A 24319-nucleotide genomic window follows, 5' to 3' on the forward strand; every position below is an offset into this window, starting at 1 on the left:
ATATTTCATGTGAATTCCAGGGCTTGTACTTTGTTGAGCTCCTACTAGAGATTTTTCCCAAATGATCCCGTAACATAACACATAAAAAGTTTCCAAGGATCCATGCCTGAAATTGAATAGGAAGTTATCAATCTTTGGAATTTGTCTGGTTATGCCCAAATCAGAAGCACACATCTAAAATCGACACCATGAAAAGAGGGATTGTGAGGGTCCATTCTTTGCTGTTCGCTGCTTAAACTTGGTTTAGTATTCAACTTGAGAGGCTCCACTCTACTGTTAGCTCTTATTTTACAACTGTCATATTTTAGTGTAGCGTTGGGATCTATTACAGCTTATTTACCGTCCACATCCGAATCGTCGTCCTTCACTATAAAAGTAAACAAAAGTAAAGTTGAGTGAAATTCAAGTATGAGAAGCTCAAAGTTCAAAAGGTTTAGCTCAATACATACTACTACTATGACTCCAAGTCTCAATAATTGGGAGCAGAAGGTCGACAAGCACATCCAACATACACATGTACTATACTCATTCTATACAGTACTAGAATAACAACGATACTTTGATTCTAATCTACTGTAATTAGATTTACCTATTTTGATTTCATCGTAAGGATGCTCCTCCGGTAAATCTAGTGATTAACAGAGGTGTTAACAAGATGACACTGATGAGCGTTTTTGTATTTGCGTGTGTGCGTGCGTGGGCAGGTAGGTTTTTAACACGCTAATTACCTCACAATGAATCACTGTCAGGTTTGTAATGCAAAGCAGTGTGACAGTTCGCTTCAGGGTACAAGCAGCTCATTGTGCTAAATTTCATACACACCCACCGGACATTTCATTAGGTACCCCTGCATGCTCCAGTGATGTCAACTACAAGAGCGGTACCGCACATTCAGGCTTCAAAAAGACTCACTCGACCTCCCATGAAACACGATGCTGTCTTCTTTCTTTGCTTTTTAACCCGCTTGACTTCCTTTCGTCCTCCGTGGTAAATGAGCACTATTACTATTAACGAGTCCATCCATTTATGAATGCAGATGAGACGAAATGCATTATGAATCAAAGGCAGGGTCGTCCGTCTTTAAAATAGCTTCTCTCAAGCCTCAAGGGGGGACTGGTCATTCTATGATTGAGACACATGGAATTCAATAAATAAGCTACAAGGGATTTTTTTTTCTGTGCTTCAAATGAACATCTGGTTTGCCAATGGTGGTCCACAAATTTTAATGGAGACATATTGTGTCTATTTTTTTTTGGACAATTTAACATTCTAAGGGGCCTATTCACTAAAGGTTTGCGTCGCCTTGGCACCGCGCTAACCGGCAAAAATGGAGCAATCCGGGAGCGCCTAATTCACTAAACAGGCGCAGACACATAACGTAACCCGGGCTGATCGGCAATGGCGGGGCATTTTACGATCATTCTTACGTGCCAGATGCATACTGTACGCCCACGCCAACCTCTCAAAATATATTTAAAAAAAAACGATCGCACCAATAATTTGTACTTTATGAATGAATGACGTCGTTGTCGTCCTCTGCTCTGTACAGCTTAATGGCGCTCTAAACGTTAACTCTCAGTCCAACCTCACTTTCTGATAATGTCATTTTTCTCGCAACTGCTACTATAACAACCATGTTCTTAGCGCAAATCCGTTGCCATGTGTGGTAAATCAGGTGCAAATTTGCTCCAAGCTGTCAGTTTTGTGGGCGTGCTTGCGCCGGTATATGATTATAGAGCAATATCCTTAGTGAATAGGTGGGTAACTGGGCGCAGACTGCGGGTGCAGTTGTGGTGCAATATTTCCCGCTATTACCGGACGCGGCGCATTCTTAGTGAATATGCCCCTAAGTGTCCTAATAACATGTCGATGGCAAACAAAAGACACAACATCTCAAGGATCAGAAATTAAGTCCCCCCTCATTCCTGTCCATTTTTTAGTGAAAATCAGCCACTGTTCATCCACCCCCCTCAACTGGGAGCCAATGGCAAGTACAGCTTCAATCACAATGACGACGAGGGGCGGAGCTAGGGAATGCGACAACGTGAGCGTCGACTAGCCCTAAGTGTGAAGAACAAAAGTGAACTACCATGAAGACAGTTAAAGCATGGATTGCATTTTCACTCTTGAATGCAACACTTCATCACCTCATCGCTGAATTACACTTGTCAATTAGCGCAGCAGTGGTGACACATGGTCAAACGCAAACATTTGAGTATGTGCTGCATTTCAGAATATTGTCAGCAACCGTGATCTATGCTTCTAATGCTGCAGCTCTGCTTACTGTTTGGCTTTCAGATGACGAGTTATGTAAATTAGCCTCAATCTGGCGAAAGTCAGAAGAATGACTTACTAACAGACATACTGTATTTTCAAAACACAAGGCTTGAAATAAGCGGTTTAACATCACAGTTTGCAAATAAAAATTTCCATTTGCACCTCTTTAAAAGACATTGAATAACAAAATAGAATCAACCAGTGTAATTTCCCAAAAGGCTTCGCTGAACTCACGTCACCCACCACAAGTCAAGTAGTACTTCTCCATGCTAATTACACTGCACCAGCTAGCTAGCAACGAGCTTTGGCTGGCTAACGCTGCTGCTAAACATGTTGCAGAGTCACTCTAACTCCAAATCCAAGGTCACATCCGTGGCAGTGAATAACAACATTTCTGACAAGTCCCACTCTGGCGAAGGGAGAAGCCATGCTAATTGCTAAGCTAAGATTTACATGGCTAGTAAAAATATTTATAATATCAGTAGTGTTATTTGTTTGATTTAACCATAGAATCCTGAGATTTAATTTTTGATTTTGATTTGACTTTTGATGTCATGACTGTTGATTATATAAAAAGAAACCAAATGTTCCTTTGTATATTGTCATACTTGTATTGTTTAAAATAAACCTTACTTCAGGTCTTTGGGATTAATATGGGGGAAAAAAAATTCTCCACAAAATAACAACATAGCTCCATTGATTAGCAAAACTCTGCTCTTCAAAGAAAAAGAAATAAAAAGTCGTTAGAGCCTTGAAACGAGACAGCACATAAAAGATATACTTGGTTGTTTCAAAATTTGATGGGTGGGCAAGCACTCCAGAGATCCAACCATCTGTACACAAACAATTAAAAAGTCAATTTACCATAATATGTCAGCTTTAATTTGGTATTACTATGAAAGAGATGCTATTCCCCCTATTGTAAGCGTATACGTACCAGCTGTTTTTTAGACGCCACATTTTTACATCGTGTACGTTTAACCTTAATTTCAAAAACCATTTAAATGTTTACGTCCCCAAAATGACTTAGGCGATGCAAATGGCATGCAGTGTGATGGCCAGTGTTGCATAACAGAGCCAGATGGTTTCGCCACGATGGCCCATTGCGATCCTGGCAGCCACGGGCACGTGAAAGCATTTGTGAATACATTTCCTGCGTGGATCGACACGGAAGAAGCCGCAGGATGAAGGATTGGTCTGTGCTGACAAGAAAAGCGACAGACGTCGGATCCATCCGTTTTCTTGGGATGCCAGTGAGCCAGAGATTACAACCTGGATGGTTGCCAGCCAATCGCATACAAATAAATAAATAAATAAATAAATAAATCTCAAATTATATAGTCATAATATGACTTTGTTCATAATATTCTGACTTTGTTATCATGAAATAAATAAACTTTCCCTTATACATTCGTGCTTGCATGAGATACGAGTGACCCAATTTAGTTATTTATTTATTTATTTTTTAACAGATACAATCCGTTGTTTTGGCCAATTTTTTGCTTTGACTCTGGGGGGAGAGAAATATGAGCACTGCAAGGTTGCAGCTAACTAAGTTCACTTCAGCCACAGTTTGGGAAACATTGAAGAGGCAAAAAAAAAAAAAAAGGCTTTATGCTCAAACAAAAAGAATTGTCGTATATAGGGAACGACAACACAAGTTTACCTTCCACTCTCTTAAAATTGCTAACACGCAATACTTAACACCAGAGATGGGCTAACAAAAAGCACTGACAGTGCTCAAACGACAATGTAACAATATTGACAGGCATATATTCTTCACCCTCTGCGAAGATACATTACCGCAATTTACTAAGTCACAGGAGATTTTCTTCTGCACAACCAGAAGGAGTCAAAGGACAAAATGTTGAATTCTTTACACTAACTTATGTTATTACTTATACGTTGTTTTATAAAGCACAGAATTATAGAGTGCTATATTCCATACTAAAAAACACATTTAAAAAAATAACGAATGTTTTTTTTGGAACGTATTAATGGCATCTCCATTCATTTCAATGGGGAAAGAAGATCTGAGATTTGAGCATGGTCATAGAATGACTAACTTGTTTGTAAAGATCCCGCTGTAATAGTTTGTTTTCTGTTTTATTCTAATAAATTATATTCCTCAAATTAAAATTATTATCAGATCATTGTTTCTTGGAACACTAAATGTCTCTAAGATTGTAACTTCTTACTTCAAAAACAATTACTTTTCAGACATAATACAAGAATACAGTCAGTTTTGAGCTGAGATTCAAACTCAGTACCTTTTGACTTTGAGGCAGTTGTGCTAACCATTGGCCACCATGCTGCCCTTGATTCATCATACCCCCCCCAAAACCCAAAACATTTCAGGATTTGTCAGTTTCACGCTAATGTTCTATAATTGGATTTCATTGACCGTAACAAGTCTGAATTGTTTGCCATTTCTACCAGTAAAAAGAATGCAAATGACAACATTGTTGCAATAAAGTAGACAAAAGAACCCATTAGGAAAGGACAGTATGGTGTCTTTACAGTGTTACATATGATACCAAATACTTTAATACTACACTTTCTGGCATATGTGAAGAGAGTGTGGGTGATCTCACCCTGAGTGCAGCTACTACTCATTCTCTTGGAAGTGCTCATTAAGCTAATGTGTGTATGAACCACCGTGATGGAAGTGTTTGGTGTGGCCTCTGGAGTGGGGCTGGGGTATATCTGTGGACAGGTGTGGGGAGTGGGGGGGAGAGAAGGTCGCATGCTCAAGTTGGAGAGCACTACAAGAGAGGAGAAAGTTGATAGGACCTGTTTGAATCTGCATGCACTCTCCTCGGACAAGGGATGGGCAATGGAAGACAATTCCAATATGGACTCATTTTAAACAGCAGTTGAAGGAAAGATCAATCTCTTTATACTCACAGATGTTAAAGCAAAGTCACTAGCCAAAACTCAGAGCAAAAAGACCTCACCCAAACCTAGTACGGTATATTACTGCATGTTTAGTACACCACTGATCCTAGCTGAAACACGTCACCATATAAAAGCAACCAAATGACAAGCGAATGTCCAGTAATGTCGCCAAATGTTCCTCACTTCCTGTTTTGACCTCTGCAAACACCTCAACATGGACAAAGGGAACTTTAGGGCCACCCTGGGGCACCTCACTCCACTCCAGCAGTCTGTCATAGGAATAGAAAATATTGCAGTATGTACAACCAATTTAAATACTCAGCTTCCCAAACTGTTTCCTCAACATTTGTTTTGATTTCAACAGTAGCTCATCCAGGCAGCTAAATAGGCCTGTCTCAATTATTCTCACACTGCCGATTGCTGCCAAATGGCGAAATCCTACTTTGGATACAAAACCAAGCCGATAAGATCGTATGGTCCATCTCATTCCGCACAATCGATGATAATTCTTGCTTGCTTGCTAAAGTGCCATGCCCATCCCGGCTGCTTCACTCAACTCACTCGCAGTGATTCAAACAGGGCAGCGGGTGTATTACATGGTGCACACGGAGGGATGACACGTGGAGGACAGTGGCAAGGGTTGAGAAGAACAGTATGCTGTTTACCTTCTACGTCATTACAGTCAAAGTCTTGAGCGAGGCATGGATGGAGACAAAAAGCACACACACACACGCACACGCATAGAGATGAAAACTGCAGCTCTGTGTAAAGCAGAAATAAATGCAACATTCATAACATGAGAGGAGCTCAGCATGACACCAAAATATACGTAGTCCGCTGCATAGGAAGAATGACAATTGTCATTATACTTGTGCAATCGTGGCATTGATGATTTCTTAATGACAACTCGGACAGCACCATTTGGTCTTCGGTGTAGGTGGCAATTCACATTCACGTGAACATTCCTGTATGATGGCTTCTTAGGTCTTTTGCATGCCAACATACATGTGAAAAATTAACACACTATACATATACATATATGGTAAATGGACTGCTTTTTATATAACGTATATACTCAACCATCCCTAATATATCAATACACAACCTTATTTCGAGATATAGGTACTTGCAATGGTGGCTGATATGTGGCCATTTTATGATTAGGACCTAGAAATTAGGAGTATATTAAATTGCCATTAAATTCAATCTTAAAGGGGAAGCCCCCCCCCCAAAATTATTGACAATAATATGTTCTATGCAGCTCCACTTTCTAAATAGGGTTAATATATTACGTTTGTCGAATATGAGCTAAGCAGGAAAATCCAGCCATTTTATTCATCTCAGGAGACAGCCATTTTGCTACTTGCTGTCGACTGAAGATGACATCATAGTTGCTCAGGGCTCAGGTAACAACCAATCACAGCTCAGCTTCAGAAAACAGGTGAGCTGTGATTGGTCGTTGCCTGAGCCCAGAGCAACATTGATGTCATCTTCAGTTGACAGCAAGTGGCAAAATGGCTGCCCTCTGAGATGGATAAAAACAGCTGGATTTTACTTATTAACTCATAATCAACAAATGTAATTTTAAGCAGAATGTCATGTTTAGACTAGTGAAGCCACATATAACATTGTCAGGAAATGTTTATGGTTGACTTCCACTTTAAGGAAAAAAAGTCTATATTGGGACATTTCGGTCGCTCTTTAAAATGATCTGTCATTTTTGGGGGAAATATTATGAAACAAAAAACATTTGCCCCTTGCTTCAGAATAAAAATGGTACAACTACAACACTCCACAATGCTACATGATGTATGTAATTCACATTTATGAAAGCAATTTTGCTGTCCCAGAATGAAAAATGTGCAACTCCTGCATGTTAACACACCAATGGACAAATAAAGCATAATGATGTGCGCTGCTACGTTTTTTGTGGTTGTTGTTTTATTTTTTGTTCACCTACAATAAAAATTGGTACAATGGGTTGTCGTAACAGACAAACATATACGAATTTTCTTCAATTTTGTTTGAGAAACGTATTTCGACTTTTTGTTTGATCGAGCAAAGAACTGTTTACCTATCCCCTACAATGAAAAATGGGGTGAGCTTTCAGGAATAGCAACATTTGGTGAAAATCGTTGCTCAAATGATTGCCATTCAAGTAGCTTTTTTTCCCATTTTAATTCTGCATGTAACCCAATTGAGCCTGATGTCGTGGTGGAGACATAAAAACACAAACGCACACAATATAGCAGCAATTCCCAACCAGGATGCAGTGAGAGATCATCAGGTGTGCCTCAGGAAATTGTTCAATTTTACTTAACTTATCCAAAAGTTATTAATTTAATACAAATAATGTGTTTTTGTTTTGATTCGAAAACTAAACTTTATTTTGAAAATAGAGTACAAAGAAACCCCCAAAGAAAGAAAATGATCTAAGTTGTACATTCTCCATACAGAAACACTGTGCATTGCTGGTCTGAAAAAGTAGTGGAAAACAGTTAAAAAAAAAAAAAAAAGTTCATCTATCAATGCCAGCAACGTATAGTGACAGGCAGAAGCCGCAGAAAAATTAAATTATATGCAACTAGATGGCACTTGTGTCTCAACTTTTCATGCCATATTTGTTTGTTGATGCACTGTAGTATTTCCCTGTAAAGTAAAATATAAGTTGTGAAACACTGCAGGTGAGGTCATCTTACCTTTGACCCTTTCTCCTCGATTGAGTTGAATCTCCCCCTCCCCCTGAGGCGTGTAGGGCTTGACGACGATGAAGGTGCGACCCGGGACGGCGCTGTACAGTTTCCGCTTGGGCCCGCGGGCGCTCATCAACGCCGGCGGCGTGTGATGAGGCGGGCTGGGGTCCCGCTGCACCGAGCCGGGGCTGTAAACAAACACATAGGTTACCGTGGTGATCCCGGGCAGCTGGTAGCCGAAGCCCGTGGTCACGGACATGACGGTCCGCGGGGCCGCCGGCGGGTGACGGCCCCTGGTCTTCGCGGCGCTCAGGGAGAGATTCATAAAAGATTTGCGTTCAAACGATAGCCGTCAGTGTTCCATTGGAGACGATCTGAAGCAAAACCAAGATAGTCAGGTGCCTTCCCGTGCGATAGATCCCATCGGAATCCCCTCTTAGTCATCCTGAGTTGGTAGAAGCCCCCTCCGGAGAGGAGGGACGCGTATCCCGCATGTCTCCCCGCTGGCGGGTGGGATTACGGATCCCGACACCTTCGGATCCCTCCTGTCGAGGGAGGGGAGCGTGGATTTCTGCTCCCCTTCTCCTCTGGAGCCCCTCTGCCTTCCTTCCTACCTTCCGTCCTTCGCCCTCCTCCTCTCCTTCCACCACTCCTCTTTCGCACACATGCGCTAACACACACCGGCCAATCCTGCTGCTGCTGCTACTACCGCTGCTGCTGTTGTTGTGTTGCTCCCCTCCCCTTTGACAGCCCCTCTACGAGCATGCTAGCCTTACACACGCAGCCCCCTCATCGGCGGTCCCAGTGGACACGATTGATCTCAAGTGTGTGAGTGTAAATAATGCCGTGTGTGACCGGGTAAGGAAGGGTGGCAGGGGGGCTAGGTGAAAAGCTCGAGCCCATTTGGTTGAACTGTTGCTCCTCCCCCTCCGTCCCCGGCATCCATTCTGACGCTCAGCATCTCTTCACACGCACAGCGAAAGCTGGCGAATTACAGCAGTGGCAGAGCTCCACCTATAGTTTTCATTCATCCCTCCTCTGTCGCTACAAGCAACCACGTGCTCTCAGCATCCTTGTCTTCCGTCTGCTCACGCTTCTCCTCTCAGGCTCAAATGCATTTCATACCATTCAGCACACACATGCAAAGCTCTGCAAGCTAATGGAATCAAAGTACAGCGAACAACAACAACGATTGAGAACATGGTTTTTCTGGGCTCAATTATAATATGCCTTTAAATGTATTTTATTGTAATTTTTACTTTGAAAACTACTCACTCCTTGAAAATTACCTGCTCATTTTACAAACTTATCCAAAAAGCCAGAATCATCAGATGCCGCGCTTTTTTATCTCTCCGTGCAAAATTAGACGTGGTTGGTTACAAACAATTTAAACATGGTGAAAATCAACAAAATGGATTGACCCATTGGCTGAAGGAAAAAAAAAAATCCATTGATGGTTTTAGGTGTAACTTCCAACTATACGCATCATAGGTTTGTCTTGACAGTAAGCTAGCTTACATATCAAGTTTATGCCCGTAATTGTGCATACAGTACGCTAATAACCTTTAGAAAATCAGGCACTTTGGTGTTTACATTTACATGTAACAGCAGCTGTTCATTGTTTTAAAATTAAGAGTGTTTAACTTCTTTTTACACTTGTAAGACAATATTCAAAAGTTTCCTAAAAATGTGTCAAGAGAAAAGGTTTTATGGCGGCAACAGTTTGACAAGATTATTTCTTCATTACTGTGCATTAACTTCAGTTTACACTTGTAAAGCTATTTAAAATACACCTATATGCATTCAACTATTTTTTAATGTAGTAAAAAAATTAAGACCATATGAAGAGATTGTAATGACACATATGTGGTATAAATGATCAACTGTGGAAAAGTTCTAACATCACCAATGTAAAGACTCCACTTATCTTCTAGATAATCTATCCTAGAACATTCTAGGGATGCACGATAATATCGGTGGCCAATAATTAGCGGCAATTATCGACCAATTTGACATCAAACAGATAAAACAGATAAGAAAAGAAATCTGCCGATAATTATCAGCAATTATCAACCAATTTCACATCATACATACAAACAAGATAATAAAGAAATCCACAGATAATAATAGACATGCCACTTTGGTCCATGTGTTGTGGTTGTGGCTCAAGTTGTGCCCAACTCCTCAACCTTATATGGTAGTGTTGCATATTTGTGACGTCATAATGCGCACAGCTTCATGTTCACAGAAGATGCATCATGGCGATATAGCAGTCGCCAGTGTGGGCTTTCTTTAAACTATGTCTCCCCAAATGTTAACCTCACAGTTTTTGTTGCATTTTCTAAACGTGACTGTTTTGTTTTGGCAAACTCAAAATGAGTTACTGGTTGTCTTTGAAGCAGAGATATCAATAAAATTCGGCTTCGTGGTGCTTTACACAATGTTTCAATGTATTTGTGCATGTTAGGCTTATACTAGAACTCAAAAAATTTTTTTTTTTTGCAAACAATGATCAGGTTACTTATCGGTTATCGACATCGATACTTTCTAAATTATTCGTTTATTGGTTTTGGTTGAAAATATTGTTGTGCATCCCCATTTGATAGAAAAATATGTAATAATAATAATAATAATAATAATAATAATAATAATAATTGTGATAATAACCAGGTGAATGCATGTAGTGATTCCGTGCACATTTCCTGCTAACTCTGTGCTATAAATATTATTGTTTGAGTGAGGAATAATGAAGCTACAAAGTTTGCTGAAATTCCATTTCTATTTAGTGGCCCATTAAACACAGTCAATTACACGAATAACATTATAAGTAAATACAATATTCACCGTGTGGCTTCAATGAAATACAGCAGAATAAAAACAAACTTTTTGATTGTGGTTGTGCTGCACATGCTAAGCATCAAAAACTGTACAAAAATGTCACATATGTGTGTGGAGGTATTTGTATCACAATGTTTATGAGGTCACTTTATTTGTCTTTCAAGAATGTTCTACTGATTTAACAATGTTATAGCAGTTAACTGACTACTTCTTTAATCATTCAGAGTTCAATGTCCCTTCAGCATATATATATATATATATATTTATTTTTTTTGCTATTACAGCCAACTGTACTAGCAAAACTCGTCTGTAGCCGGCATCGCACATGAATACATTTAATAATCAGCATCTGGGGAAAGTATTTGATTTTGTTCAGTAAATATTGATAGTGAACTGCTTCACATGATGTCGGTGACACATTTGTGTGTTGCTATATTCTGTTTTTGCATCGTATTAACGGTTTCTATCATTGTGACGTGATCGTAATGGAATAAGGATATACCTACATAGATTAAGTCAGGTAAATCACACAAATGATCGGGGGTCGGTGGGCGGTATCCAAGTGCCCACTTCAGCGCCTTGCATTTAATGGAATGAAAGGAGCTGCTTTGAAGCTGTGACCACTCTCACCGTGGCACTTTTCTACTGCTCTGAGAGGTCTTCATGCAATTTTGCTGTGCAGCATTTATACCGAAAATTAAGCACTGCGTGTTTCATTCTTGTAACTTTGCTTTTCTTTTTTCTTTTTTTTAAACTACAAACAGTGGTTAATTTATTTCTACTTCTATGAGAGTTGAAAATGTTAGGTCATACATTGCCTGTACAGTTAATAAAGGTGTTTAATTTCCATTATTTGCTATGGGACAATGATTACAAAGCCAAAATATCAAGCATTTGTGTACAAAATTCTACTAAAATTCTGATGGGAATTGGCCTTCTAATATTTGTATGCAAAACTATTATTAATCCAGATTAATATATTGCACTGATGTATTTCAAGCACGTCCGTCTCCCTTTTGTCAGTGGGTTGGCCCCATCAAATTGTAGCACTCATGTTATAGCTTTCATTTACCTGATTGCTCCCTTCCGTCTCAACGCTACTCTTCTTATCCAGACTTCCCCTGAGCCACACCAACCTCTCTTTCCATCCCCATCTACAAGCAGCAACAGCTTGCTGACGGCTTTCCAATTACTGTGGGGGCTCATGTGAGAGGGGGACCAACTGGGGACGGCTGCTGCATGTTAATGTTGAATCCCGGTGGAGGCGAGGAGAGGCGAGGCGAGAGGCAGGGGACACGAAGATGCGCAAAGGTGACATAGGCAGCCTATAGAAGTGAATCCCTTGACGAGTGCTTCTTTTCATCCGTCTGCCATACGTGTGATGTCCGACTTGTGCATTATTATGGGCAACGGTAAAGGGTATCTTATTGTTAATAAACATCCATCCATCCATCCATCCATCCATCCATCCATTTTCTTGACCGCTTATTCCTCACAAGGGTCACGGGGGGTGCTGGAGCCGATCTCAGCCAATCACAGGGCAGTTAATAAACATAATATTAATAATATGACCGTGGTTAACTTATTTGCAGTCATAACAAGTACCTACGCAAAAATTTTTGGTCTATAATTCGTAACATGGGGGAATGTCCATCCATTTTCTGAACCATTTGCTCCTCACAAGGATTGCGTGGGGTGCTGGAGCCTATCCCAGCTGGCTATGAGCAGTAGGCGGGGGACACCCCTGGACTGGTTGCCAGCCAATCGCAGGGCAACATGGAGGAATGTGACCCAGGGATTTTTAACAGCAATGACGCAACATTCAGAGAAACAAGATTACATTTGAATGATATTTCCCATTCATGTATTACTCAAATAAGGAATTTAATCTGCACTTCAACTTTTCTGTTCTTTGTAGTACTTTGTAATATTGTTTTATTAAAAAAAACAAAAAAACAATTGCTTTACCACTTTAGTATTCACAGTAGTTGCCTTCATTTTAAACTTGTAAGATAATTAAGAATATTACAATTGTACATAAAACGTGCATGTACAGTAAATCAAGGTTTAATCGGAAGCAACAGTAGGCAAAGATATTAACAATTGTCATGACTCGGGTCATGAAGGAGTAATGTTTGGGTCTTGTCTCATGTCTGGGGTCACGCCTGGATTAAGTTTGAGTAGAGTTCATGACCGTGTGTCAGAGTTCACGACCCGTTACGTGTCTGTTTTGGGTATTGATGTAACTGCATCCAGTTTCAACTAGTTTTAGGCTATATGATGTCTGGACTATGTGATGTCAGGAATCTTTTATGCTATATGATGTTTGTTGATGTCAGGAACTATCTGTAATTACTGGATTAACGGCCAATCAGAGAATTCCAGGTCAGTACTGGTACTCACATGTCTAGCCGCAACCAATGAGATTGATTGGCTATCTATATAAGCTGTCTGAGGAATGTGCGTGTTGCCGGATTATTGATCACTGTCCTCTGTGCTACTTCGCAACCCAAGGGGGCTTGGCGTCTCGTGATTCTCGATGCATTCTCGTAGTTTTTCGTTTAGTCAAGTTATGTGAATAAATAGTTAAAAACCTTATTTGTGTCTGCGCCTTTGGGATCCAACCCTCTCAGCACACAATAATAGGTTCACTTACAATATATTTTTTTGCAAAAATGAGAAAGATTTTCCAAGTTAGAAAGCGGTTCACACGTAACTATTGACTGCTGTTTTTCTTCCCTTTCACACCTTTCATTTACTGAAAACGCACAATGGACGCTGCCGGATCCATTATTGTACACACGTGACTTTTAGACCAATTTCTCACAATAACCAGCCCAGCCTCTCTAACAATGGGAAACGTCAATGAGCAGACGAACAGCAATACGGGAAGTCAAATGTGATGCTACTACAAAACTCAGCATCCACCGGCATTTACGCCACAGCGCAGATGTGCGCTGTTTACAAAAATAGGGCCCACAGCTTGTAATTGTCTTGTTTTTTTGTTTAACTGGGAATGGCAATAAACAACTTAATAATTAATAATTGAAAATAATTACATCAAATAAAAACATAATTCAATAATTAATAAACAATATCTGCAGCCTATTTTTGTTTGAAGTTTGCTACTACCATTTAGTGCTTGTGACTCAAATTTCTGCTCATAGCTCAAGACAAAACAAATAATCAAAAAGACTCATGGATGGTATAACTCCGATAATGTGTGAGTCCCAAGCAGGGTCGGCGAATCCTGGTCCAGAAAGTGCTTCTTCAACAAATATAGACAAATGTGTTTACCTACCCGCTGAGTAGAAGCACCTGCGGCTAAAGCCAATCTGTGGAATGGGTTTGACCCTCAACCCTGGTCCCACATACAGTATAGATTCTATTGTATATTTGCACCAGGGCTGTGTCCCAATTCTGAACAAATCACTGAGGTTGAATGTATGCTAAAGCTCTTCTGGAGTCAAATAAAATTAATGTACATGTATAATAGTGGAATAAAAATCATCTCATTAATGGCTTAAATTCTGACTTAATACGACCCACACTTGCATCATCAGTAAGCCGAGGATGCTAATGTCTGTCAAGCATGCTGCGGGCATGACCGAAGTGTCTCCTCTGCCATTTCGGCCTTGAACGGGCATCAGGATTGACAACAATTACAAATAAATGACTCCCATCACACGTGGAGGATAATGCGCTTGATTGGATCGGCGAGGCCGCTCGACAGGTTAACACGCAGATAACGAGTCAATAGGCGCTTTCACACCAAAAAGCCCAGGAACTTTGAGTTCATGGTAGAGTCAGTTCCGGGTCCGAAGAACTTGTGAGCGGCCCACGAGTTTGCGTTCACACGGCATGAAAGCAGGCAGGGTAGTTTATTCAAATGAGACTGATGACGTATGTCAGGGGAGGAAAAAAAACAGCACTACCCCGCCTGTCCAGCAAGTGGCGGTACCGGTAAAACTGAATGACAAACAACCAGTGTGACGTTGAAAAACGCGACCTTTGACCCTCCATCGCCATTTGTTACGATACAAGGCATATCATCTTTTCGTTTTCCTTGTCATGTTGTACAGAGTTGTGTTTGCAGCAATTAGAACTTCACGGGAAAGGTTGATGAGAACCATTGGGACCCGCCGTATTACCACATCAAGATGAGAAATGGGCAGGACTTGCTCACTTGGAAAGACAGTCAAACCTGCAAGCACGAAGACGTGCACTGGTAAGGTTTAAACACAATTATACGAAATTTATTTCACATCGGAATTAAGCTGTAACATGTAACGGAGCTCCCCTTGCAAGGTGGAGAACACGAAAAAAAAATGAAGTTACAGAGTGTATTAGTGCCTTAAACACAACGTATGACTGGTGCGTTCAGTTGCACGTTTACTTGCGTGTGTCCCCGCGCGTCGGTCGTTTGTGGATATTTTGTCGTACTTTCTGCCATGAAAAGGGCAATCGCTGGAAACTGGTGTTTCCTGCCTAGTTCTCGTGCAATTCACGGCAAAATAGGGCTTGATGGCGAGTTGCTGTTCACGCTACATGTACGCTGCGTATTTCATAATACCGTTGGACCTGGACGTATTGTTAGTCTGTCCGCATGTTTTGTTTTTTGTTTTTTTCTGTTAAACACATGATTGACCGATCCAAAGTGTTGAAATGGCTTACTTTCTTTGACGATGCACGAATGTTAGAACAAAGGTGCCGGGATTTTGGGAAAAGTGCTGATTTTGGAAGTGCCAGATTGCCACCTCAAGCCAGTGGTTTATCATAGGGCCATAAATTGGTGCATATTCCGCTATTTTAAGGTATTCTGTCATGTAAATCACAAGGCTGTTGCACAAAAGTAATTAATGTAGATATTAACATTTATTAATTTGTTGTGTTTGTTTCAGATTTGCCACTTCTACCAATCTGGGTGTGTTCCGCGCAGGGAGTGGAAGAACATCAGAACCTCTGAATGGTGGGACGCTGTAATTATGTTTGCATTACTGTTTGTCAAAAATAAAAACATTAAAAAGAATTCATTGAGCGTAAGTTTTTATTCGTGTGGAAAAAAAAACAGAACCACAAAAGTGATATGAAAACAAAAGCATTTATTACTTATGCATTTGGCTTATTTGTGTCCACAAGTCTGTTTTGGACTGCCAGGAAGCCCATTTGGAACTCTCTGTCGTGCCTTTGTTCAACCAGCTCATGTGCCACGTGTTGATCTTCCTTGCGCTCCTCGCTACTGAGGTCAACTTCCTCCTTGTGCTGCTCGCGTCTGAGTTCAAGGTCCTCCTTGTGCAACTGCATTTCTTCTAAGAACATTGCACTCATGGACTCCCCCTTCTTTTCATCAAATTGGTGCAGGTATTCCAAAAATAGGTGGTCTCGGTCCCGTGTCCGCTAACCTATAGGGATGTAAATGTACAATGAGTGACAGTAAATACTTTTGATGAGCTTCCAGTTACATGACTTTGAACTTATTGGAACTTGACAAAGGGGCAGGAAACTCTGTTCGAGTGGCGCAGTTTCTGCTTGTGGACGGACCATCCTCGCTTGTACCTTCCTAACGCATCGACTTAAACGGTTTCAACAGATTCGTGCAATGAGTAAGAGTACAGTACAATGATTTAGGTAGGGGTAAAACACGGCACTCACGTTAATGTACTTTCATTTTTCATAGTTACAGAACAGAATATGCCACACTACATTGCCAAATATGGCGGCATGCACTTGAAGCTTTTTTAGGCAATACACACTAGTAAAATTGCAGGAATGTAACTTTTTATTTTTTCCCTTTCTCAATGCACCATTATGAGTGAAATGAAAATTGTATATGTGAGTATGAGGATTTATTATTGTGTATGCCTATGAATTTCATGTACATACGTTAATGACAAATGCACGCATGTGTTAAGGTGCAATTGTTTACACAAGCAGGATTACACATTTTCTTTTAGTACATTCCAGTAAAAGAAAATGTGTAGTAAATTAATACATTCCAGTAATGTACTTTTTTTTTTTTTTTAATGAAATGAGTCAGTAGATATAAAGAATGGGTAGGACTAGACACGTTTTTAACTTCTTTCTACTCCTTTGAACATGTAAACTATTATGAATGATTGCAATAAGTTTCTTCTTTCTTTTAAAATGTTAACTGCTACTCATTTGTTTATAATGTCCAATAAACAAACAAACACACTGCCTTATTCAACAAAGCAAAATTAATTGTGAGTGGGGTGTTGCTTTAAAAGTTTTAAATGAAGCTTTTGAAGTTATATAAAATGAAATGAAACATACCAGGACTGTTCAGGGAGGCATCATAACGTAAAGGAGAGCACAGAGAAGGTCCAGCTGTAAGTCACAGTACATAACATTATTTTTCAGTTTCCCTAGAACTGTTTGAGTTGTTTTTTTTTGTTTTTTTTAATGAGTTGTTAGGTGATGAGGCTAACAAGTTAAAACGTTTTAGTTACGTTGAATGCAGAGCTTTGTATTAAGGAAAAAAAAAACAGAACAAAAAACGAAGTGGTTGTTTTGCTTTTAACAGTGAATAGTATGCCTAGCTTCCACACGTCCTTTTTTTTTTTTTTTTTTTTTACTGGACATTTACCTGGACGGGAGAGCAAGGCAGAAGGCTCAGGAACAGCTCTGCTGATTCTGCTCGTAGCCGCGAATGTTCACTCACTTCATCATTTGAAGCTGTATCAACATCATGTACATCCAATTAGTAACAGTGAATAATTTCGATGAGCTTCAAGTTACATGACTTTGAACTTACTGGAAGTTGACAGAGGGGCGCAGCTTCCGCTTGTGGATGGACCATCCTCGCTTATCCCTTCCAACGCCTCGACTGGAACTGTATCAACAGAGTCATGAACTGAGTAAGGGCACAGTGCAATGATTTAGGTGAGGGTGAAACACGCCACTCACATATATCCTTCCATTTTTCATTGCCACAGAACAGAATATGCCACACTACATTGCCAAATATGGCGGCATGTACAAGCTTTTTTAGGCAGCAATACACACTGGCGTATCCAACGAAGTAAAATTAATAGTGAGTGGTGTGTTGCTTTATTAGTTTTATATGGAGCTTTTGAAGTTACATGAAATGAAATGAAACATACCAGGACTGCTCAGGGAGACATCAGAAGGTACAGAGAAGCTCAGAGAAGGTCCCGCTGTAAGTCAGAGTACATCACAACAAAGGTCAGTTTACACTGTTAGACGGCATACCTTTTATAGCAACGGATATTTCACCGTGACCGTCAACTCCCCTGCCAGCGAAATTCTCGCGCGATTCATGGCAAAGTAGCGCTGGTATCGAGGTGAAGGTCACGGCAAAATATCAATTTCGAGTCATTCTTCTTACGTTTTCGTTTCCCCAGAACTATATACGAGCTGTTAGGTGATGAGACTAACAAGTTAAAACTCTTTAGTCGCGTTGTACACAGAGCCTTGGCTTAAGGGGAAAAAAAAACAAACGAAGTGGTTGTTTTGCTTTTAACCGTGCATATCATGCCTGGTTTCCACACGTCCTTTGCACAAAGCTTTCCAATTTCGTCATCACTGGAAGCAAGGCTATTTCGGCATTAGCTGCCTACAATACTCTTCATTTACTAGGTTAATTGATTTAGGAATGATTTCACAACATTACATAGGTTCGGAGCTGGATGCGTGCCTTTGCCAAGCTTAAGCCATGCTACGCTAACAACTTAGTGCTAGCGCGGTGTAAAAGCCACGTTAAGACCGCGCAGCGACCTAAACGAATATATAAATACAAATGTTCATGAGGCAATTCTGTCTTACCTTGGTGTGTTAGCGTGTCTGTTGTTGAGGAATCCTCGCCCACTGCCGTGTCCTCGCACATAACTTCCAGCATTGCAATTGCAGAGTCCTTTGTTTTACCGGTTGTACACCCCATCCGGTGGCCGAGAATGACGTCCAGTCTTTCGTACCATTTATTAATTTTGCGGTCATTTCCGCTTCGGCTGTTGTGGTCCTTGAGTTTTTTATAGTCCTGTTTGAGTTTCTTGAGTTTTTCCCTTACCTGCCTTTGTGTGTGGAAAATGCTAAGCTCTTCTAGCTTCGCGGTTATCAATTGATAGACTTTATCGTTTCTTGTGGCACTTTCAAATTGTCGTTGGGTCTCCTCGTCCCCGTAAGTGCTCAGGAGAGCATGCACTTCTTCGTCCGTCCACCTATCGGTTTTTTTAAATCCTTCCATTTCCAAAACGTTTGGGGGGTGAAATCGTCGCGCTCTCAGCAGTGAAAAGTAAAAAAGAAATGGCGGCTTTACCGCGAAAAACTCACCTATCCAAAACACACCTCCTCGTCCAGTCAACCAATCATGACACACTTCACAACACGCCCCCACTTGTGTAGTTCAGGGTACACCGAAATACCCTCCTCTTGCCTAGGTACTTAGGTAGTACCGTTTCGACCCCCCCAGACCCGGAACTACTTTTGTGTGTGAACGCAAACTTTGGACAAACTCCCCCGGAACATAGGGAAGTTCCTGAATAAGTTCCTGCGGTGTGAAAGCGCCTAATATTGCCACCCTAGCGTGAACGGCTGCGACCCGAAGTTGAATGTGAAAATGTCAGGAGATGGCATTCACGGGGAGGTTTTTCAGCGTTCACAACACCTCTGACTCAGCTGAATGCTTTCAAAGGTGGCAAAAGTACTCACACTCGAGCAGAAGTACAGATACAACTCAAAGGGCAGTGGTGCTGTGAGTCTTCAAGCTGTTTATTGCCACCGTCAATGGAAACAAAGAAAAGTATGCGTTGTGTATTGAAATAATTAAATTTTTTTTATGTACATCATCCATCCATTTTCTTGACCGCTTACTCCTCACAAGGGTCGCGGGGGTGCTGCAGCCTATCCCAGCCGGCTCTGGGCAGTAGGCGGGGTTCACCCTGAACTGGTTGCCAGCCAATCGCAGGGCACACAGAGATGAACAACCATCCACACTCACAAGCACACCTAGGGACAAATCGGAGCACACAATTTACCTGCCATGCATGTCTTTGGAATGTGGGAGGAGACCGGAGTACCCGGAGAAGACCCACGCGGGCACGGGGAGAACATGCAAACTCCACCCAGGAAGGCCGGAGCCTGGACTCGATCTTGCGTCCTCGGTACTGGAAGGCGGAAGTGCTAACCAGTCAGCTACCGTGCCGCCCCAACGTATATCATATTTTTTGTAATTAAAATGAAAATGTACATGTACTTTTTTATTTATTTACTTTTGTAAATAAGTCGAGTCTCTCTCTCTCTCTCTCTCTCTCTCTCTCTCTCTCTCTCTCTCTCTCTCTCTCTCTCTCTCTCTCTCTCTCGGCCCATTTAAAGGGGGGAAAAAAAAGACTGAGCAGCACTGTGCTCTGCAATTGTTAACCGTTTTTGCATGCAAAAAGTGGACAAATCAGGCAACCAGCGTGTTCATACGGGCTATCAAGGGCCAGGAAGGACAAATATAGCACAGCTCTGGTTTCCACGAGAGAAACGAGTTGTTAAAATTCTTTAGTATATTAGGTCCTTTTGGCATTTTAGACTGTCCAATTTGAGCACCTCTAGGTTAAATGTGGGCCTGTAAGCATAAAAAGAAAGAAGTTTAGGGAACGCAACTTGGTACGACCTTCATGTATTGTCCCCCTTATAAACTAATGGAAACAATAAATCGACTGTTGAAAGTTCAAACTGTCCCCATGACACATGTATTAACTATGGTGGGAATGTTAAATCACCTGCATTAACTGTCACCCAATTAAAAATGTATAAGCAAACGAAAAAGCAAATAAATAAATAAATGGTAATAATAATATATGTTAAAAAATCGTAAAAAGGCGTATTGCAAAGGTCATGCAAGTGTAAATAGAAGTTGACTGTTGTTGACATAAACAAAAGGAGCAAAAATTACAACAGTCAGTGAAGACTGTTTTTCATGTAACATTTTAACTAAATGTTTATCATTAACTGTCATACGTGTTAAAAAAAAAAAAGAGGTTAACATTAAGTTAACCACTGTGATCAATAGAGAGAAAAAAAGGCTAGCTTAACTTTCATAAGTAACAATGTGAGAATGTTAGTTTTCTCATTTGGCATAATTCACCTCTGCTTCTTTTATTTGCTATAGGTGTAAAAACACAAAGTCACAAAAAGATACTAAAAAAAGCTACATACCTGGACTTAAAACTTCAAACGCTCCCCAAATTGTCTCTTAATTAATGTCAAGCAATTTGGTATGCAAATTTAATTTTATTTCAAAATTGTACGACTTCATTGATGTCAAGGGTCAAACTGACCCATCCTAAAAGTACAGAAAATGTGTTTCTCAAAAAGAAACATCATGTAAAACTACATTGATACCTCGGCTCACGAACTTAATTGGTTCCCAGAGAGTGTGTGTAAGCTGAAAAGTTCTTCTTCCGAACATTTATTTCCCATAAGAAACCATTAAAATGAGAATAATCCGTTCCCAGGTCCCTATAAAACATAATTTTCTACTAAATAACCCTTAAAATTACACAAAAATGTACCTTATTTTATGTATAATAAATGTGCTAGGCGGCACGGTAGTCGAGTGGTTAGCACGTCCGCTTCCCAGTTCTGAGGTCTCCGGTTCGAGTCCAGGCTCGGACCTTCCTGGGTGGAGTTTGCATGTTCTCCCCGTGCCCGCGTGGGTCTTCTCCGGGTACTCCGGTCTCCTCCCACATTCCAAAGACATGCATGACAGGTTAATTGGGTGCTCCGAATTGTCCCTAGGTGTGCTTGTGAGTGTGGATGGTTGTTCGTCTCTGTGTGCCCTGCGATTGGCTGGCAACCAGTCCAGGGTGTCCCCCGCCTACTGCCCAGAGCCAGCTGAGATAGGCGCCAGCAGCCCCCGCGACCCTTGTGAGGAATAAGCGGTCAAGAAAATGGATGGATGGATGGATAAATGTGCTATTGTATTGTAATTAAAGAAATAAATTGTACTGTATAATAAAGTCATTTTATTTTACTTTGTGATGGTAGTTCTTAAGGATAGTAGCAATGGTAGACTTACTTCATTCGCGAGCGTTTCACCGCGTAGAGTGTTTATGGAACGGTTGTCGCTCATTCGCACTTTCGTGCTCACCGGAGCGGAGGAGGCGTGTCCCTTGGTGAACAAGGAAGTGGAGCACTTTAGCGAGTCAACAAAAAGTGAGCACCGCCAACTACTTTCACCTCTTTCCTGGGACTAAACAGCCGTGGCATGATTTTCTCCTTTTTTGAGGTACGTGATGGCACTTTCGCTTTTTTTAGTGGCGCGAACTCCATTGACTACAATGCAAACGTGCCGCCGAATCGCCGTCCCTCGCTGGTAAGCATTAGGCTTAACACTAGCCTGTGGTGGGGTCTTTTTCGGTCCCATAATAGCAAAAGTACACTCAAAATGTCTATCAAACACAAACCGCGTCCGCACTAAAAGAAAGGGGGTGACGAACTGGGACGCCGTGAGCGTGTGTCAGCTTCTCGTGGCCGCCACCGTGGCGCTGTTCGACCCCGTGGTTTGGTTCGTCCGCCGAAAAGTAGTTCGTCAGCAGAGACTAAATTCTCGCGAATTTAATGTTCGTGAGGCGAAAAGTTCGTGAGCTGAAGTGTTCGTGAGCCGAGGTATCACTGTAGTTGACTTTTCCAGTGCAGCATTTAAAAAGCATTTCTTTTAATGAAAAAAAAAAAAAAATCAGTAAAGAGTTTTTTTTTAATTTTTTTTAGGGTTAATAAGTAAAATGAACCCTGGATGCATGTTAGCTGTTCCTGAGAAACATTGTGCTCACCTAATAACCAACATTGTTAGCCTCTCTTGGTACAATATGAACAAAATATCCCTGTGACGACCGCCGACCGCTCAGGTCAACCGTCCAATCCAAACCAAGCCATAAACAAAAGGTCAGGGTATGCGTGTGGGCCATAAAGAGCAGCTGCTGGTTTGCACTTCTTTATGCATTCAACTCACTCTCCAATTCTTTCAAGCTTAAAGCGCACCAAGGAACAAGGTCTTAAAATGCGTATGCAGGAGGCCAATTAGGCTAGAATGCGGCTAACATGCTAAGCCTGACCAAATCCGGCGTTCCTTTTGTACTCACTCCCAAAAGTGTTTACAGCACACCAGAGGCAATTCATCCATTATTAGTGTTTGACTGACAAGGAGGAGGGAGGCTTTCCAGATGTCTTCACAGGGTGAGGAGTTGGCCCCATCCACATCCACAACTACACATAGCTCTCCAGCCTTATAGCATAAGTAAGCATTACAGACCTGAGTCTTCCTCGATGTCCGTGAGGGTAGCCGTGGCTGTGGGAGCGTCTGGGTACCGGTCTGTCGTCATCGTGCGAGTGATGCAGGGAAGGCGAGCGGGAATGAGAGGACCTGGAGCTGCCCGTGCTCTGGAGGCTGCTGTCAGGGAAGTCGCCATGACGACTCTGGAAATTACAGCAAAGGAGTGAATATTCAATTCAAATGTCTTTCTTTCTTTCTTTCTTTCTTTCTTTGATCAGACATCCCGTTTTGGCTGGGTGCTGTTTTCTGGATTTGGTCATGTGACATTCACAGTGCGAGCCATTCGAAAGTACTTTGATGTCAATTGTGATAACAGTAATCAATCTCTACGTTCACGTTGTCCTACATCATCCTCTCTGTGGTTAAAATAAGAATAAAAATAAAAAAGCCACATTAGCACGGTGTTGTCTTACCTCCCCAAGGCTTCCCCCTTGGTGCTGGCCAAAAGCAGGCAGGCTGCGCAGTGACGGCACAGGGGAGTGACCTTTCTGGCGGCCGCGGGACTCTCGAGACGTCTGTCGGAGGATGTGGACGGTGTCGTTGCCGTTGAGGTTGTTGTCACTGGCTGACCGTAGCAGCGAACGGGGGGAGGGCGTGGGACCCGTCACCCGGCGACGGTTGGTGTAGGAAGGCGTCTCCCGGAAAGGCACTGATGACATAAAACCCAACTTGAGGTGGAACATTTTATTCTATACAATGTATGAATTGTGTCAAATAATGTCCCCAGACACTGGAACACTATGGGATATAATTGGACATGATGTGACACAATAGGGAGCCTCTGGGACACTATGGGAAAAAGAAGGGGAAATTACAAGGGATATTGTGGGATGCAATGACACAAAAATAGGGCAAATTATGGGACACAGTTGTTGTTTGACTTTCATCCCTGTCAGTCAGGGGTCACCACATATAAGTTGTTGGAACAGTTTATTGGACAAAATAGGTCATGATGTAACACAGCGAGACAACATGGGACAAAAAAAGAGGACATAATAGGACAAACTGGGCCATGATGGCCATATAAGGCAAGACAAAGCAAGTTCATTTGCTTTCATTACACAAAGAAAGAAGCATAAATAAAGACAGTAGTTAACAACACTACAGAAGAGAAAACAAAAGTAGGTTATAAAATTTACTAAAAGAACATACATTGACAATGTTAAAACATGAAACAGCAATGTTTAAAAACAATTAGGGTTAGGAAGTGTTTTTTTTTTTTAAATAGTAATGATTAAAAGGGAAAAAACATGATTTAAAACTGTTTAAAAGACCTTAAATGGAACAGTCCTTAAATGGTGGTTCAGGTCCTATT

At 41.2% G+C, this 24319-nt stretch overlaps 2 protein-coding genes across 18 annotated transcripts in view; both read right to left on the bottom strand.

The window, feature by feature from the left end:
* shank3a (SH3 and multiple ankyrin repeat domains 3a) overlaps positions 1–24319 on the bottom strand; it is a 272857-nt gene that overhangs the window by 88664 nt on the left and 159874 nt on the right. For 13 of the 17 annotated variants that reach the window (XR_013282775.1, XM_077515775.1, XM_077515776.1 and 10 more), the window contains 6 exons: positions 23418–23653; positions 22984–23147; positions 7875–8056; positions 5841–5864; positions 590–628; positions 341–367 (listed from right to left, as the gene is read on the bottom strand). Coding sequence is in view for 16 of the 17 variants with exons in the window: in XM_077515775.1 (XP_077371901.1) it covers positions 341–367; positions 590–628; positions 5841–5864; positions 7875–8056; positions 22984–23147; positions 23418–23653 (672 nt within the window). In the remaining variant the exon portion in view is untranslated. The remainder of the gene's footprint in view (positions 1–340; positions 368–589; positions 629–5840; positions 5865–7874; positions 8057–22983; positions 23148–23417; positions 23654–24319) is intronic. The other 4 variants (XM_077515782.1, XM_077515781.1, XM_077515778.1 and 1 more) reach the window with 3 other exon arrangements.
* Positions 15816–18966, bottom strand: LOC144015627 (uncharacterized). The gene is made up of 6 exons (XM_077515791.1): positions 18513–18966; positions 17831–17884; positions 17482–17559; positions 17314–17402; positions 17001–17054; positions 15816–16108 (listed from the first exon to the last, which is right to left on the bottom strand). The coding sequence occupies exons 1-5, from the start codon at positions 18928–18930 to the stop codon at positions 17010–17012; spliced, it is 684 nt and encodes a 227-aa protein (XP_077371917.1). The 5' UTR covers positions 18931–18966; the 3' UTR covers positions 15816–16108; positions 17001–17009.

The sequence above is a fragment of the Festucalex cinctus genome, chromosome 3 (genome assembly GCF_051991245.1).
Source record: "Festucalex cinctus isolate MCC-2025b chromosome 3, RoL_Fcin_1.0, whole genome shotgun sequence".
NCBI lineage: Eukaryota > Metazoa > Chordata > Actinopteri > Syngnathiformes > Syngnathidae > Festucalex > Festucalex cinctus.